This window comes from Netta rufina (assembly GCF_964035555.1).
Source record: "Netta rufina genome assembly, chromosome: 23".
Classification (NCBI taxonomy): domain Eukaryota; kingdom Metazoa; phylum Chordata; class Aves; order Anseriformes; family Anatidae; genus Netta; species Netta rufina.
Window position 1 is genome coordinate 7,401,537 of NC_140147.1, and position 17,474 is coordinate 7,419,010.

Sequence of the window (17,474 nt, forward strand, 5' to 3'; positions counted from 1 at the left end):
GGCCATTTTTCTTCATCTCTTGACAGTCTCCTAATATCTGCTTTCTTTCTCCTTGCAATGCAGTATCATTGCTTCAAATTCTACTAAAGTAAGCTCTGTTAAGTCCTTTTTAGAATAAAGCGGGCTGGCATAGCATGTTTCATAAATTCATTTGTTTAGCTTCTTGTTCTGGGACTCCTCATTGCAGACAGAGATATGCTGCATGGGAATCCCCAGAAAGCTGGAACTTTCACTTTGCAAACTAGGGAAGAATCCAAGGTAACTGTCCCCTCCTGGTCAAGCCAAATCCAGTTTCATAAGACTGCATTGCTATTATAAAATCTAAAGATCGTGCATGAACAAAGAAACAGGCACAAAATAACAGTCAAGGAAAACCACTGATCCAAACTGTTAACTCTGCGGGGAGTCCTGCAAGAAGTATGGAAGTCTAGCAGGTCTCTCTTAATAACAGTACTCTTTTGTTATTACCCATCGAACATGACAGGGAAGCCCATAGCCTTGGGGAACTTAAAAGGAAGACAGGAATTTGCAGCAAAGGAAATGTTTTGTTGCTACAAAAACCACAGAACAAAAAATAATTAAAAAAAAACGAAAGCAATGTACCATGATTATGAACTTGCACCTCCATTTTCTCAGGTATCTACTGTTTACAGTAGGAATTTTATTTATTTATTTATTAAGTTAAGAAGTCAGCACAATGGTATTCCTTTACCAGAGATCAAGACATTTATCAGGTATGTTTGGGAGCAATAGGATGTTAAATCTTCACTGTAAAACAAGTACTGGTAGCACTTGGAAGGAAAACTGATGGCCTACTCGATGGCAGTGAAAATTCCTAACTTCAGACTTTCCTTTATACCCACCAACATGAGGGAACTGGAAAAATCAGACAGACCAGCCTACGAAGAAATTGGGAATCAGGATGCAGATGGGAACCATGCAGTTTTCATGGTGTGACGTCTATTACCTCACTGAGATGGGATGATATATTATAGATGACCAAGTACAAAGACTGAAATATACTGCCAGTATATCAAATGGATAAGAAGTTATTTTTCTAACTAGGAAGTAACTGACAGTCCAGTGTGACATCCTTTGAACAGAAATATGACTACAAAGATGAGACCACAGCAATAAAAATCCCACTGTTGCACAGGATTACAGATCACCAGAGGAAAAAACCTCTAAGACACTTGTGTACAACCACTGAGGAAAACTGACTTGGCAGTTGCTAAACATAGTTCTTAAACTGAAGAATACTGCAGGGCCTGCCTTCATACCTAACAGGCAAAAACAATGTCTGCATCTCTATTTTGTCCTGCATTATATTTAAGCCTACAGAAAGAGCAACAATTTCTCTAACATTAGTAGCCAGGATCTATACAATTTTTATTTTATTATTTTTTAAATATTACACACCAGGATCTATAATATAGGCATGAATGGGGATAATTTGCTTTGTGAGATGCTCAAAAAACCCTGAGTGTATTGGTATCTCTCTAAGCCCATTATCTGATGTAGTCATCACATATTTATTGCCTGCAGTTAATCCCATTTGTTCTGAGATCCTGATGATTCATGTTTGAACATGACTACACTTTTAAGAGCTGAAACCATTTGGAACACACTATTTCACTTGCCTGACCCTGGTGTACTATTTAACATTTTGAGCCTCTCTCTTTTATTTTTTAAAAGCTAGTGAGAAACTTCTTGCACCGTATCCTTTCATCACAAGAAGCTTATATTTTTTTTTATATTTTAGCAAAATGAGATGACAGGAAAAGTATAATAAACTACACTTTTCCTGCTTGGAGTAGGACTTTTAACCTAGCCTTTATTTTAAAGACATCCAAATAACTTTTTAAAGTGGTTAGCATGAAGACACTGAGCTTTGGTCATAACAGTTCCCCAGACTTTTTAATATAGTTTTCTAAACAGCCCTCTTCATCACTGCACCCAATCAATAATCATTGTCTGTTTAAAGAACACTTTGCAAAGTTTGCTTCATTTTCTTTCCATTGCCACTTTTCCAGGTCACAGTATAAAAACTGCAACACTCCATCAAACCCCAGTCCTTGATCAGTAAGGGGCTGTTTGTTCACTTGTTAGCATCCTCATAGAGATCAAGAAAAAACACTTACACGGGAAACAGACTGGGCCTCATGATGTATCCAAAAGGTAGGCAAAGAAATTAGACAAAAAGATAAGAAATAGATCTTAAAACATGGCTTTTCTGGTGAATCTTCCAGTTAGGTTTTGTTATCTGAAGAGTTAAGCAGGGAGCCCAAAACATGTATCCATAACTTTACTGTGATGCAAATTTCATGGAAGCCTGTCAATTATTTTCAAACATGTTGTAATGCTCTCAGAAGCTTCTTCCTTTAAAAGGAAAGGTAACTAGGAGTTTCTCATCTTTCTAAGTGGCAAGTGCTTTCTGCCTGTACTAATTTGTACATGTACTAAGTCTGAAAAAAGGACAGATAATATTGTAAAATAAAATGTAATACTTTACTTTCTGTATAGCGGTTCATCAGTTTGGTAAATCTACAAATGCATAAAATTTAAACAACATTATCCAATGCAGTCAGAATGGTTCCAAACTCAATCACAAGTAACCCACATTACAGATTTACTATACAGTAAGCAAATGGGTGAAAAACTGTAATTTATTGAAACTCATAACTCAAAAAATATAAGATGCTGTAGTGTACAATATGTTACACAAAGCACCCTAGGGTGCACATTCAAGTCAAGTAATAACTCCATTGCCCCCCAAACCCTGGTACCCTAGTATGTGTTCCATATACAATCATGCACATTTACTCTGCGAGAGGAAGCCCCCAGTATTCTGATGTATTAAATAGCACCAAAATCAGCATAGTTCATTGAGGAAAAAAAAACCAAAAAAAAAAACAAAAAAAAAGGGAGCTAAATTAACTTAGCCAATACTTTTGACAGATATTATACATTCATGTAATTAAACAGTCTAAACTAACCTAAACAGTGTGTACTGTAACAATTACTGTTCTAAATGAAGTTCTCCCCATATAGCAGTAGTGCAGGCAATCTGCTCTAAGCAAAACTATGTACTTCCTACACAAAGCTCATCTGCCTTTTTTGTTGGAAATAAGTCTATAAGGGACTTGGAAAACTTTGATCTTTCAAGAACAACTACTGGTCTTAAGTAATGAAGTTGTTTTAAGGCAAGGTCTCCACAGTCTGTTAATGCCTTGTCCAAAATAGCCCTCAAATTTTCTAAAGAAGGGGCAGACGATGATTCAGACAACAAGGGCTGGATTTCTGTTAGTTGCCCACGATTATTTTGGGGTATGATTACGTTTTTGTCATCCACAAAGCTTTTTACTGGTGTATCCCTTTGACTGTCTCCCTCTTTTTGCAAGATTCTATCTACTGACAACTGCTCAGGGGACTCCCATTCCACTACCTCATCAAAATCATCATCGTCGTCATCTTTTTCCTCACTTTCCTGAATAAATTTTAAAAATGAAGACTCAAATCCCATTGGCTTATATGTTTTTAAATCAAATGGTCTGGAGACTGAAGGCTTCTGCAATCTGTCTTTTGTAGCAAAAACTACATTTCTTTCTGCATTTTGAGTAACTGCACTATTTTGACATCCTTCTGTGTCTTTCTCTCTTGGCAATTCCATTTGTAAACTGGAGAAATAAGAACTATTTTCTCTTTCACTATTTTCAGAAAAATCTTCAGTTTTACACATAACTGACTCCCTGACATTGTGCTCTTCAAAAGAGCTGGTTTTTGAACTGTGGTTATATTTTAAAGTGCCTGAATACATAAAGGCACCTGTATCAAAACTTACACTATTTCTTTTTTGGTCTTCATTGCTTACATCTTGATGCTCAAAATCAGAATTTGGAACAAGAAGTTTTTCACTTTCCTGCACATACTCAGGATTAGCTGATACCTCGTCTTTAACCTTTATGCCTTTTTTATCCAAATCTAAAGCTGTTTCAGAGGAGGTCTGTTTTTCAATCATTATGCCACATTTAACACAAACAACAAGTTTCTGAATCCTTTGCTCTATATACATATTGGTCATCTGATGTGTGCGTTTATAGTGCCTCAATATACTGCTTTCCAATTTGACAACAGATAGACATCCCTGAACCATGCAAGGGTACTGGGTCTGGTTAGACTTTTCTTTACACATTTGTAGGGCTTCCTCTTTTGTTTTGAGATTAATCAAATGCTTTTCTTTACTTCTGCTAACTCTCTTAGATTTTTCTTTCAACTGCTTCCCATTCTGCTTGTTTATGTCAAAAGTGTCTTTCAGATAACTTTGTTCATTTTTATTTTTGTTATGATTATCTTCTTCCTCTTTCTGATTTCCAAAGAGACTATCATAATATTCACTATGTCGAAAATACACATGTTGAGAGTAGTGACTGTAATTTGTGAAAACTCGATCACAGCCATTAAGGTCACAATGGATTTCAAAATCTTTGTTTATTTTTTCTTCACTAGCATGTTCTTCTATGAGATGCTGTTTAAGCTTATTAAAGGTATAAAATACAGCAGGGCACTGGGCTTGATTACAAGCAAATCTTGCAGATTCAGTTTCAGAAAGCAGTTTTTGATCCTCTAAGTGTTCATTGTGGAAGTCACTGCAATGCTTAGCAAGATCTTTAGAACATAAAAACCGCTTACCACACTCTTTGTGTTTGCATGCAAATATTTTTTTACATTTGACAAGCTCCCTTTTCGTTCTTGCTTTGTCTTTTTCTAAGCAGAGCTGTTCCTTATTATACTGGTGAACAGTCCTATAATGGCGAATCAAACCTTTCTGGTTGGTAAATGCAGAGTTGCAACTTTTATGTATACAATGAAATGGTTTGTGGTACTTATGCAATATATAACATAAGTTTCCTTTAGCAACTGTTCTTTTACTTCCTCTTCCCTCTCGTGCTTCCAGTTCTTCCCTATGGCTGTCCAGAGATGCTATTTTAGATGATTTTCTTGTTACATTGTCTGTCTCTTCACCGGATTCCAAGTCTGTCTCAGAACTACACTCTTCCTTTTTAGGATGACACAGCTGTTCAGAATGATCTGAATGTTCAATGAATTCAACCTTGGTTGCACAGACAGGTGTTGGAACAGTGCTATTTTTATGTATGTCATCTGTACATAAGCCTACATGTTCAAATTTGTGAGTTACCCTCTCACAGCCAATTTGATGTTTGTTTCTATAGTGAATTCTAAGGTGTGTTTTTCTTGTAAATGATCTTTGGCAAATATGACACTTAAATGGTGAGTACCGATGCTGGAACATATTTAACTGAAGAACCATTTCCTTTGAATAGTTATGCTTTTTAACATAATGCATTAACAGAGCTTCTCTGGTTACAAACTCACACGTACATCCTTGACATTCACAGAAAAATGGTTTAGCTGCCAGCTGAGTAAGGTACTGGCTGGGTAAATTTTCGTGTTGCTCTTGAAACTGAAATTTTGAGGTAGTTTCATCTACTACTGACTCAGGGCACTTGGCGTCTCTAGATGAGTAGGACTGCAAAGAGCCCAAAAAATGCTTGCTTTTTGAAGAATTCTGCATGTTAGAATTCTTTAAGCTTAGATGTTTCAAGCCTAACATTAGTTCCAACATGTTATCTTCAATATTTGAATCTTTAGAACTATCATAAAAAGATGTTTCTGGAGAAGAAGGACAAGTTTCTTCCTTGAAGCCACTGTTCCCTTTAACATTTATATTGCAATACAAGCTTTCTGGAGAGTCAGCATTTGTGTCTGAACTATGACCTAACTCTGTATTGTCTGTAGGGGATTTACTGTCCTGAGCATCACTCAATAGATCAAAAAAGTCTTTAGTTTTCATCTCCATTTTTTTTTTACCTTTGAAGTTATATGGATGAGTCCTGCGAAGGTGTTTTTGCATACCTCTGGAGTTCTTGTGCGTGGAACAGTAGCCTTCAAAACCACATGAAAATTTTTTTTCACCAAAGCAAACTGCCACATCAGAACACTGTTGCTTCACATCTGTTGAATGGAAGACTCCTTCCTGGGACATGAGAAAGCCTGGAACTGTTTGACTGTGAGCCAATGTTTCCATAAGTAAAGGAGACACCTGACCTTGATTTACTGAAGCAGCTGCACTATGGTTCTCACAATGAAGACTGCAATTACTTTCATCATCTAAATCTTCACTATCAGAGAGCACTTCTTCCTTAATCTGTGGAATTTCCTGTGATCTCGTGGGATCCAAGTTTTCATTCTGATTGGAATTTTCAGATTGTTCAAGCAACTGAGACTGTGGAAGATAACTGCATTTGTCTTTTGAAACTGAATCTTCAAGTTTTACTGTTTGCTTCACTTCCCCATTTGACACTGCAATATTATGCACTGCAAGATGATTCTGAAATTCAGTTTTTGAATAATAAAACTTTTTGCAACCAAAGAAGTTGCAGGTGTATGATGCATCTCTGAAATGCTGTGCCTCGTGATGGTAAAGTTGCCCTAAATCACTGAAAACAATATTACATCCGTTTAGCTCGCATTTGTAACGCAGATCATCATGTGTTTGTTTGTGATTAAGAAGCTCATTAACTGACCCAAATCTAGCATAACAATCCATTGACACACACATATATGGTTGAGGACCACAGTGCACACGTTCATGTTCCCGTAAATGAAAGGATGTCATAAAGTGTCGACGACAAAAAGCGCATTTCTCTCTCCTGTTTTTCATATCCAAGTAGTGTTTTGCATTCTCATCATTGTTTTGATGCTCAGCTTTCAGATGTACACTTAAGTATTTGAACTGTTTAAATACTCTAGAACAATCTGTTCCAGGACATGGATAGATGTCTCTGTCTTGTAGTTGGCAATTTTCCAGTTGGCTAAATGTGACGTATTCATGTGCATCATTTTCAAATTTTTCAGACTGCTCTGGCTGATACAACTTTTCCTGAAGTGCTGGAGTGGGACTGCTAGAGGCTGTTGTCTTTTGCAGTGATCTCTCTTTTTTCAGTATTATTTTCTTTTTTGGTCTGTGTGTTCTACTAGGTGGCATCTTAACATGTTCCATTACATGTGGTACAAAGAATTCCTTTCTCTTGAACTTTTTAGTACACACAGGACATGTATAAATACCATCTTCCATATGCATCTTAGAATGATGCAATATTCTAGCCTCTATACACTCCCTTTTGCAGAGCACACAAAAAAATTTGTACTGAAGCCATCTCTGGTATCGTTCTGAAGATCCAATAGGTTTTTTTACTCTTGCTTTTTCTTTATGGTAGCTAATTGTGTCTTTTCCATCATAATATTTATGTTCTTTTGCCTCTTCATAGTCACTCAAGAAAGTTTCTAACATGTCGGTTTCATTGATTGACATATTAAAACTTGCATCATCCTCAGAATCAGAGCCCACTTTCCCTAAAAGTTTAAGGCAATGTCGCTTTAAAGTCTTCCAGTCCCAAAATTCAGGATCAAATGGCCAGTATGCTTTTAAAGCTAGCAGTAGCTCACAACGGAGTGAGTTTGGAACCAGTGCATTTTCTTCATCAAATTTCTGATCTGGTTGCATATAGAGCTCTTCCAACATATTAAATCCTCCCAATGTTGGCTCAAGCAAGAACTCAGTAAGCTGACAAGCTCTCCTAACTTCAAGGTCTTCTGGCAAAAGGCATGCAATAGTTTTACATACTGATGTCTTCATTTCATCACTTCCACTTGATCTGATCTGAAGGGCTCTCACACACAACAAAACAGACACAGCAAGTCCTGCTTCTTCTGCCTGTTAAAAAAAACAACAAAAACAGCCACAAATGTTACCTTTCTTTGATAAGTACATTCTCTCCTGAACTGTTCTCTGAAAGAACTATGAAAGACTAGAGCACATTCAAAACATGTTCAGGTTTCTGAGTCTTATGTGCCTGAGTCACCTCAGCATGCTTTAAAAAAATTTAAGTTACTTTATGTGAGTGACCTCTTCTGTTTTTTAAGTGAGTGGATTCGTCCTTTAGTGTACTCTGTGGAGAACTCACATTGACTAATTCAGGGTGTTAGATGTGAAACGTCTTTTTTACTCCTGCCTCTCTTCATGGACTGACTCAATCACAATTCATACCTCTCTTCACTCCCTGTCTCTCAATTGTATCGAAGGCAGATGCCTAAAAAAATGGTGTAAGTCTACCACATACGATACTCCTGCAGTATCCACACAGGATATTAATTCACAATATCTGTCAACGTGTAATAAGGAAATTAATGTACACTTGCACCCTGAAAAAAAACAGCCTTCAACAGCATAAGCAGTATGAGAGCAAAAAAAATTCCTGATGAAGTTCACTGGAATTTCAACTTCAAACATTTTCTAAGAAGTCTATGTAACTTTGAAATACTGTTCAGTACTATTAGGAGGATATGTAAAATCAGTACCCATATGCTGATTTAAAAGAAAAAAACAAAAAACACAACTTTAAATTCTGCATAGACAAGATTGAAAGCCATTTTGTTCCAAATGCTGACAAAATCATGCTCTTCAACACAACAAAGTCTGAGTGCATTAAGTAATTAGTTATTAATTGTACAAAACTTATTTATGAATAGCGTAGAGATGACAAGTGGTTAACATGACTACACCTACATCAACTCAGATAGTAAATGCCAAAAGAGCTTTGGTAAATGCCAAAAAAGTTAAGAACTAGCGAAAATAATTAGCAAGGTCTTACCCTCACCATGCACTGCTTATGCAGTGCACGCAATACTAATAGTATTGCAATAGTCATGCAATACTAATTTAATTCAATAGCATCATTATTTGCTTGACAGCAGTAAAAAGTTATTTTCCCAATCTAACGATATTTAAAAGGAAACTCAAGAGGTGAAAAACTGTTGTATGTATTACAATGAAGTATACTTTATATAACTGCACTTTCTCTGCTTTTAAAATGTGTGTGAAAGGCCCACTTTATGAACAAAGACTTCTCTGTGCAAAGCACTTTCATTAACTGAATAGAATTAATCTTTGCCAAATGAGAGTTCCATATTCTCCTCTCTGCTCTGTCAGAAGGACTATCATGCAAGCTTTCTGACTTCTGTTTCATTTGACTCGAAAATAGGGCTTTGATACTTGTTTGTCATATCAAATCTCACTTGGTAACTCATTTGGTTCACAGGAGTAACTCTAGTCAATGAAAGAGACTCCAAGGCAAACAAACCTCACGCCAAACAAATTTAATTAGAAAACGGAACCTTGCCTGCTTTATCCATAATCCATTTTGATGCCTTAACTCTGACTTAACTTATGACCACATAATAATGCAAAAAGTCTGAGGAAATGAAAGGCTAAGGCAAATTTAGGAATGCATTGTTAATTGAAGGACTCGTGCAACTGAAGTTCACATGACAAATTCTACAGTACATGTGCCAAGCTATGCTGTTTTTCATGATGAAATATCTGAAATCTTTTGGAAACAGTGACATTACTAAGGGAAAAATCCCATATCTAATTTAAGATCTGTATAATACCTTTACTAAAAGGATAAAAGACGTATTACCAGCTAGTTTATTTTTTAACCTGAAAACCAGCTGGCTTATTTTTCCTCCATTTATATTAAGAAATTCCTGATTAATTTTCATTCATAATTGCTCTTGAAACTACTCTCATACAGCGAGTAGCCGCAGGTTCAGTTCAAACATCAGAGCAGCCAAAGGAAGACAGAAACAGTCTCCTGAGCAACCATATCTGTCCCTACTATGCTCATGAACAGTAATACTGGATTGACCTCCTGCTAGATGTAGAAATTTAAGTCTTTCCATTGCTTCTCAAAAAGAGTTTGTGAGGCTTTTAAAATTGCTGTTAAACCTCTGTTGAACCTTTCTGTGACTGTCTAAACATAGGTATCAAAACAGACGGTAGAACTGCAGATATTACTGCATCACAGATTTTGAGGATGAGGATATTTTCTCAGAATAAGAAAGTTACATTTCATTCAAGTCTTCATCTCTTAGAGATGCTGCAAAAATCAAGAGTGAGGCACAACAACCAACAGGCATCAGATCAAAATATAGTTATGCTTTGTCTGCAAAATACTATGAAACTGTAATTTTAGAGTAATAAACATTCTAAAATCACACTTATTAATAATTTTATAATTATAAAATAATCAAATTAGTAATAATCATTCTGAAATTATCAAAGGTCACTTCAACAATGTGCTAAACTGACAACATTTTTTTTTTTTTTTATCAGAAAGCTTTTTTTAATTAAAAAACTAATAGGCACCTAAGCAGAAAGCCAAAACATTGAAAATAAACAAGATTCTTTTTTATAGCAGTTCAGCAGAATTATCAATAAAATAGTAAATACATCTAAACAGTTCTGGCTGCGTCCAAATCCTCTGGACTGAAACTTACTTCAGATTGTATGACTCTTATTAAGAAAAATAAATGCTGCAGTGTCTTGGCAATGATGCCAAATTGACGACATCTCTCCAAGAAGGAATCTAAAGAAGGATCTATTCTTCTTTGCAATTTGCTCCAGAAAAGTGTCAGCTCCCTGCAAAGAATTTAAAGCAAAACATAAGCACATTACAGATATGCACAATCTGTCCATAGCCTATACACTGCAGTTCAGAGTTGACACCACAGTAGTTCAAGTGTTATTAAAAAACAGTACACACTTCAATCACATCTCTACTTCTTAGAAATACTGATGGTAACAGTTACCACGCTTTATTTCCAAACATTCATCAGATCAAAGCACAGTGTATCTCCTGCTAATGGGGAAAGACAAGAGGATATACCTTGCTTAACAGACATCTACAGCTGCATAGATTCCCTTTTCAGTCACAAAACAAAACAAAAAAAAACAACCAACCAACCAACCAAACCACCCACACTTGCAAGTCTTAACTTTCCAGATAGAAATTTAGAATAAGCAAGATGAAATGCAACGTAACCAGTTCTCTTCCACTGGGCAAATGGCTTAGATGCTGACACGTGCATTCCAGCGACACCACTCTGATACAGTGCTTCAAGGCACCTCTAGCAGAACACACTTTGAAGTGTTACATAAATGATAATATTTAAGATGAGGGCTTTGTCTACTGTCTTTGAGTAGTTGTGTGTGTAACTGCTCACACCATTCAAGGACAGAGCTGTTCTCTTATGCAGTTTATTATAATCAAGGCAACAGCACTTGCACATTGCAATCAACTTTGTGTTGCTTTCCCACCACAATGGGCACCACAGAAATGGAAAATTAAACAGTGATAGGAGCTGTATCTTTTATACTACTTGAAAAAAGTTTTTATTCTGGTTCTTCACTGGAGCAAATTTCACCTTTGCTAAATTAACTCCCTATGCATCAAATTATACATAAATGTTTCTAGATAAAAGGTCAGTTCAAAACAAGATTACAAAGACACACACAAACTTTGAATATTAGCAAGGGTTTTTCTTTGAATTCTGCAATTGTACTCTAGAACACTAGGCCAAGCAAAAGTGAATGAGGCCTTGTTAGTGATTTGACCTGAGGTATATTTAATGCATACAATCACACAATATTTACTAGTAACACAGATTTTTAAAAAAGGAAGCTTAGAAATGTCATTAACAGCCTTTCTCTGTTAGAAAGGGAACAGAGTAGATGGATAGGCCTACAAGGAGCTAGCATGTAAGCAGCAAAATTAAAGGTGTTTTAACTAAATTCCAAAACAGAACTGGAGAAGAAAAAGACATTGTTTTGACACCCAAAATATCAGCAACTTTTTCTACTGACTTTTACTACATGAAACTTATGAAGGAAACTGTATGAAGGAAAGCCAGACTGAGAAACTCACAGAATCCAATAAAAGTATTAAAAAACAAAAACAAAAACAAAAACAAAAACAAAAACAACAAAAAACCTTGGCATTACCACAGCTGATACAAAACAACTTGAAATGCTTTATCAAAAGACCATTTTGTGCATTTATTCAGCTGGGAGAATACCGAAAGACGGGACTGACTCTGGATAATCCCTCCTAAGAGTTTCTGTCAGAGGAACAAGTTTTCAGTGTTTGCCCTTTTCCTTTTCTCACCTGCTCCTGCTTTCTGCAAAGCTAAAGCAGACTGCTGGAAGGGGTCCTTAAGAATGGTGACCTAGAATATTCCTCAGTGTTCAAATATATGAAAGCTCATATATATGAAAGGCACAAAAAGAAAACTCAGTATTTGGGCAATTTTCTATTTCAAAATTTATTCGAGGTGGGGGAAGCAACAGGAAATAGAAAGAACTGCAGACAGGTATCTCTAGGAACTTTGACGAATAAAATTTTGCTAGCATATCAGACTGAAGAGAAAAAATTTTGAAACTGTGCTTAGCTGCAGTTCACATTGAATATTGTTCATGTTAACACTAAAGATTATGTTATTTCATGGATTCATGAATTGCCCAACTCCTTTGAGAATAAGGCAGTCAAGTAGCTCAGAACTATTTCCCACAGCAGTATTAATTACAAAGCTCCAAACACAGTAGATACCTCCAACTGAAATGGAAATCAAGTGTCTTGTAGCAATCAAGTAGCATTACACATTATTCTAAGATCATCAGCAACAATCACTGCAAAATTTCCCAATTTTCATGATGGAGACCATATACAAACCTGTCTGTCTTCATCTTCAGCTGTGAAATGAAGCTTCACACTACCAGTATTAATTTACACACATGCACGGTTTACTAATCTTGTCTCAGTATCATCCACAATAATAGACCATCAAAAGTAATCTCACTTTCCTCCTGCTGTTCACAGCTGTCAGCATATCCTTTTTTTCCTCTGTCTAAACCAGAATGCTGCCAATCTGCATCACTTATGCTGGTTCACTCTCATACTGCATAAAGCAAGATATGGATAAAGACAATGGGAATGGGCTGCTGGCAGCACACAGGATTTTGTTTGACAGCAATACAAGCCTTACAGTGTCAGTGCAAGTCCAGCTAGAGGGCAGTGGAAAATATTTCAGTGTGCTGGTGCTTTGTAAAATCAAGAAGTGCTCCAGAAAATTCTGCAGGAAACAACAATTTTATTTCAAGATTTTCTACAGATGCATGGGACATTTTCAAGACCATATACTAGGGCTTATCTGTTGGACTGAATCTGTAACAACACAAAGGGAACACTGAAACAAAAACTATGTTGTATCAAAGGGCCTCTGCTCTCCTTATTCCCTGCTCCCCTCTCAAAGATATCTATTAAATGTTTTAGGTACCAACACTCAGTTCTGTCCTATCAAATTGCATAATGCACTGGAAATATGCTATGAAAACTGATCAAAACTTATAATGTTTATTGACTCGAAACACTATCATGCACAATTATGATTAAATACATGTGACAAAAAAATTACATTTTACTGTTAACAATGAAAATACACATGGTGTTAATGACAGTTATAGAAAAAGTATGAGTCCCAATCATCAGTAGATCAGGCATCAGAGAGTTAAATAACCTTTCAACTACACTCCTATCTTTTTGAACCAGACAGGACCTTCTCTGAAGTGATTTACCTGAGCAATTGCTGCCCCCTGAAAACAGCAGCTGGTCACAGAAAAGAGTATCTCGGCTTATGTATTCATTTTTACCAAGTATTTTTAAGTGCATCTTTTTACTATGCATGAGCCTATATAATGTCTGGCAAGCAAACTCTAGTAAGTCATTCCCCCACATTAGTTTGAGCTGTAGAGTTAGACTAAACATGCATATCACAGCAGCATCATATAATGTACACTGTCCTTCCAGATAGCTCTGATATTTGGCATGCTTTTGACTGTGCTCATTCAATTTACTAACGATTAGAAAGCAACATTACCTTATCTCTGTTCCAGGACACTAATTCAGATCAGCTCTGCAATTATTCTGGTGCACACCAGAGTCTGTATGGAGCTAGTGCCTCCTCACGTTTGTGAGCCGTAATATCCACTACAACTATAGTGTGTCGTCTGACCCCTAATCAGTTCAGCTGCCTGATCTGACAGAAAAGTAGTCATCTAAATTAGAAGTTTTCCGCCATATCAGCAAGTTGAATTCATCTATGTTATGTCAAAATAATCATTATATCTGCATATACTGCAAGGGAATGGGGTGGGGACCAATATAAAAGGCCACTCCATCCAACAGCAGTATACCAGCAAAGCATCTGTGTTTTTATGCAACCATACTTTGAAATGGGGCTTAGAGGTACAACCTGCAGGTCAAAGTATCACGATGATCAAAAATCATTACATCACTTTCAAAAGACAGAAGTCCATCAGAAGGTGGGCTTCTTCACTCTTGGCTCCAGCAACCTGGAAGTTTTTCTCTTTAATGGGTATGGACTGCATCAGTTGTGCACAACTCTTTTGTACACAGTACTACATACAGTTTGAATGTATACCCTTGCACAATTTCAGTATTACACAGAAGATTACGCGCACTTTCATTCTCCTGTCTGGTCACTGAAGAAGGGTGGGTGGAACTGGAACTTAAGGATTATGTTCAGTCAGCAGCAGAGGGGCAGTTGTGGAACGGATGGATCTAAGAACACCTTTGTTTTAACAACTACTATCACCAGTGAAGACATAGTGATATGACCTCACCACAAGAAAGGAAAGCTGCCTAACACCTTCTTTAAGTAGGAATGTACTTGTGTGGCTAGACTGTACTTATATTTGTATCTTCATGACTTACTGCTTGTCACTTAGACTAAACCACTTTAAAGCTGATGTGGAATTACGTATGTATGTTACAGCTGTAGACGTATCTTTAGTCAGGGCCATCATGGGCCTGACTGGCAAGGAGATTAGAAGTCTGCAGTGTTCTCTCCTGACTTGCTAGTCAAGAGAAAGTGTATATTAGAATTAGGGGACCCAAAAGTTTCATTCAAGTTCTAGCTACTTACAGCTCAGACTTGTTACTGCAAGAAAAAACTACTCACACTGTTGTCACAAAGAAGGGATGTTATTCTAAACAGTACATCATTGAAGTCTATTCTCCAGTAGCAAGGGTTTACAAGTCTCAGCTATACCTGAAGCTGGAGTCTTAATCTGCACCTAGGAATGCAGCTTTTAGATAGAACTGTTCAGTAAGTCTCAGATGAAATGTTCTATTGTCCAAAGAAAGAATGTTCATTTTGTTTATTTGAAAAACAGATCATGTGATGTATCTCACCCTTGTATCTGCTGGCTTAATGAGAATCATGACAACGTCCTTTGGGCATGCTCCCTGTTCTAGCCATCTCTAATGACACATTTAAGTAGCAAAAACCAGTCAGCCTTTAGAGCTTCTAAGCGTGGTAGATTCTCTGTTCTTTTGAGTTTTCCAATAATACGTTGTTCTCTTCAAGGTACGATTTTTGCTCTAATGGATATTTCTGGCCTGAAGCAGAAATCTCTCTTACCTTTATTGTAGAGATGATTGGACTAGGCTGAACAAACAGCTGTTCCCACTCACAGTTAAGTGCTATGCAAACTTTTCTTAATAGTTCTAAAACATGAAGTGAGTGAATGAACAATACCACAGCTCACTGCATTCAGATATCCAAGATACATTTGAGGTGTTTGATAATGCAAGACTTTATCGAGATTATAATTTAATGAGGAGAAAAACACATTTAGCCATGCTTCAGAAGCCAAAGCTACAAACCCATTTTATAAGGGGCAGAAAACAGCATCCCTACTTAATTCTATCAGCTTGCCACAGATGAAACAGATGCAAAAATGTTTTGTATCTCTAGAAAGAGAAGGGAGTAGAGAAGTTTTAGACTCACAATTCCTACTACTTATCTCTCTGTGGAAGAAGTGAAAAAAAAGTATCAAACTCCTATGAGTTTATTCAAGAGTGAAGAATGGAACTGAATTACAACATGCTTTGTGGAACCACGAAGTTTGTGTGTGTAATATTAATCCAGACAGCACTGTTCCAGCATTACTGTCCTGGTTTCAGTTAGAACAGAGATAATTTTCTTCCTAGTAGCCGGTAGAATGCTATGTTTTGGCTTAGGATGAGAAGAGTGCTGATAACACCCCGATGTTTTAATTGTTGCAGAGCAGTGCTTATACTAAGCCAAGGACATCTCAGCTTCTTGCTCTGTCCTGCCAATAGGCAGGCTGGGGGTGCAGCAGGAGCTGAGAGGGGACAGGTGACCCAAACTAGCCAAAGGGATATTCCATACCATCTGATGGCATGTTAAACAATATATAGAGGTGGCTAGCCGGGGGAGGGGGGCAGGACTGCTCGGGGCTAGGCTGGGCATCGGTCAGCGGGTGGTGAGCAATTGCATTGTGCATCACTTGTTTGTACACATTATTATTAGTAGTACTATTATCATCATTGAATAATAAATAATAACAACAACAACAATAATAATAATAACTTTTATTTATTATTATTATTATTATTATTATTATTATTATTATTATTATTATTATTATTATTATTATTTTCCTGTCTTATTAAACTGTCTTTATCTGAACTCATGGGCTTCACTTTCCATTTCTCTCCCCCGTCCCAGAGAGGGAGGGGGGAGGGTGTGCGAACAGCTGTGTGGTGTTTAGCTGCTGACCGGGTTAAACCACGACAATTACTTACAGAGATACTACATTGTCAAAACATTACTGCCAATGCCAACAATACAAGTGCTGTTTTATTTTTGAACAATTTTGACATTACTTTTGTCTGATAGCCATTTGGTGACAAACTGCTCTCTTCCTGCAACTATGACTTAACAAGGCTAAAGATGAGCTATTTATGTTGTCATAAGTTATCTAGAAAGTATTTCAGTCTGATGAACTTCTCAAATAAATTTACATTCATTTCACTACATATTTTTTGTACTTGACCAGCTCAATTCTTTTGTATGAAAGACAGTAAGCAGTGAAGAAAAGAACAGTTAAGTTAAAAAGTCAGTAATACTTAGTACTTACCAAGAACAATACACGTTTGCTGTTTGAAGCTGATGAGTAAGATATGTTGTACAAAGAATAAATGCAGTGTTTTCTTGTCCTTCAGATTCTAGATTACATATGATGTCTAGTACTTCTTTGCAATCCACCTTTGCAATCTGAAAAAAAGTAGAAGAGGCACTTCTGAACATGTTTACAAAAGAAATGCAGGTTTACTCTATTAAAGGAAGTGGTCTCACAAATGAACAAAACACTGTCTCTGTTTAATACAGAGTTCACACATCTTTAAGCTATGGAACAGTATAAAACGTTAGTTCTTATCCTTTACTTTTCTTCAGGACCATCTTCTATTTCAGACAGTTCAGCAAAATATTTACGTAAAGGCAACACTTTACCTCAACTCCCAACTTCTCTGCCTCTGAAAACATTTCTGTTTTCCTCTTGACAATTAAAACCCAGGTCTAAAAAGGTCAAGAGATCTGAAAAAGCAAGTCTCTTGCCCTCTTTGCCCATAACCATTAATTCTGAACAATCACATTCCAAAACACGA

General features: G+C 36.7%; 1 protein-coding gene across 1 annotated transcript in view; it reads right to left on the minus strand.

The window, feature by feature from the left end:
* Nucleotides 1-2,470: 2,470 nt before the first annotated feature.
* Nucleotides 2,471-17,474, minus strand: part of RLF (RLF zinc finger) — a gene marked incomplete at its 5' end in the record, with an annotated part of 59,512 nt that continues 44,508 nt past the window's right edge. Inside the window, 3 exons of the mRNA XM_084300687.1 lie at nucleotides 2,471-7,795; nucleotides 10,420-10,561; nucleotides 16,946-17,082. Coding sequence (XP_084156813.1) covers nucleotides 3,083-7,795; nucleotides 10,420-10,561; nucleotides 16,946-17,082 — 4,992 coding nt within the window. The 3' untranslated portion in view covers nucleotides 2,471-3,082. The remainder of the gene's footprint in view (nucleotides 7,796-10,419; nucleotides 10,562-16,945; nucleotides 17,083-17,474) is intronic.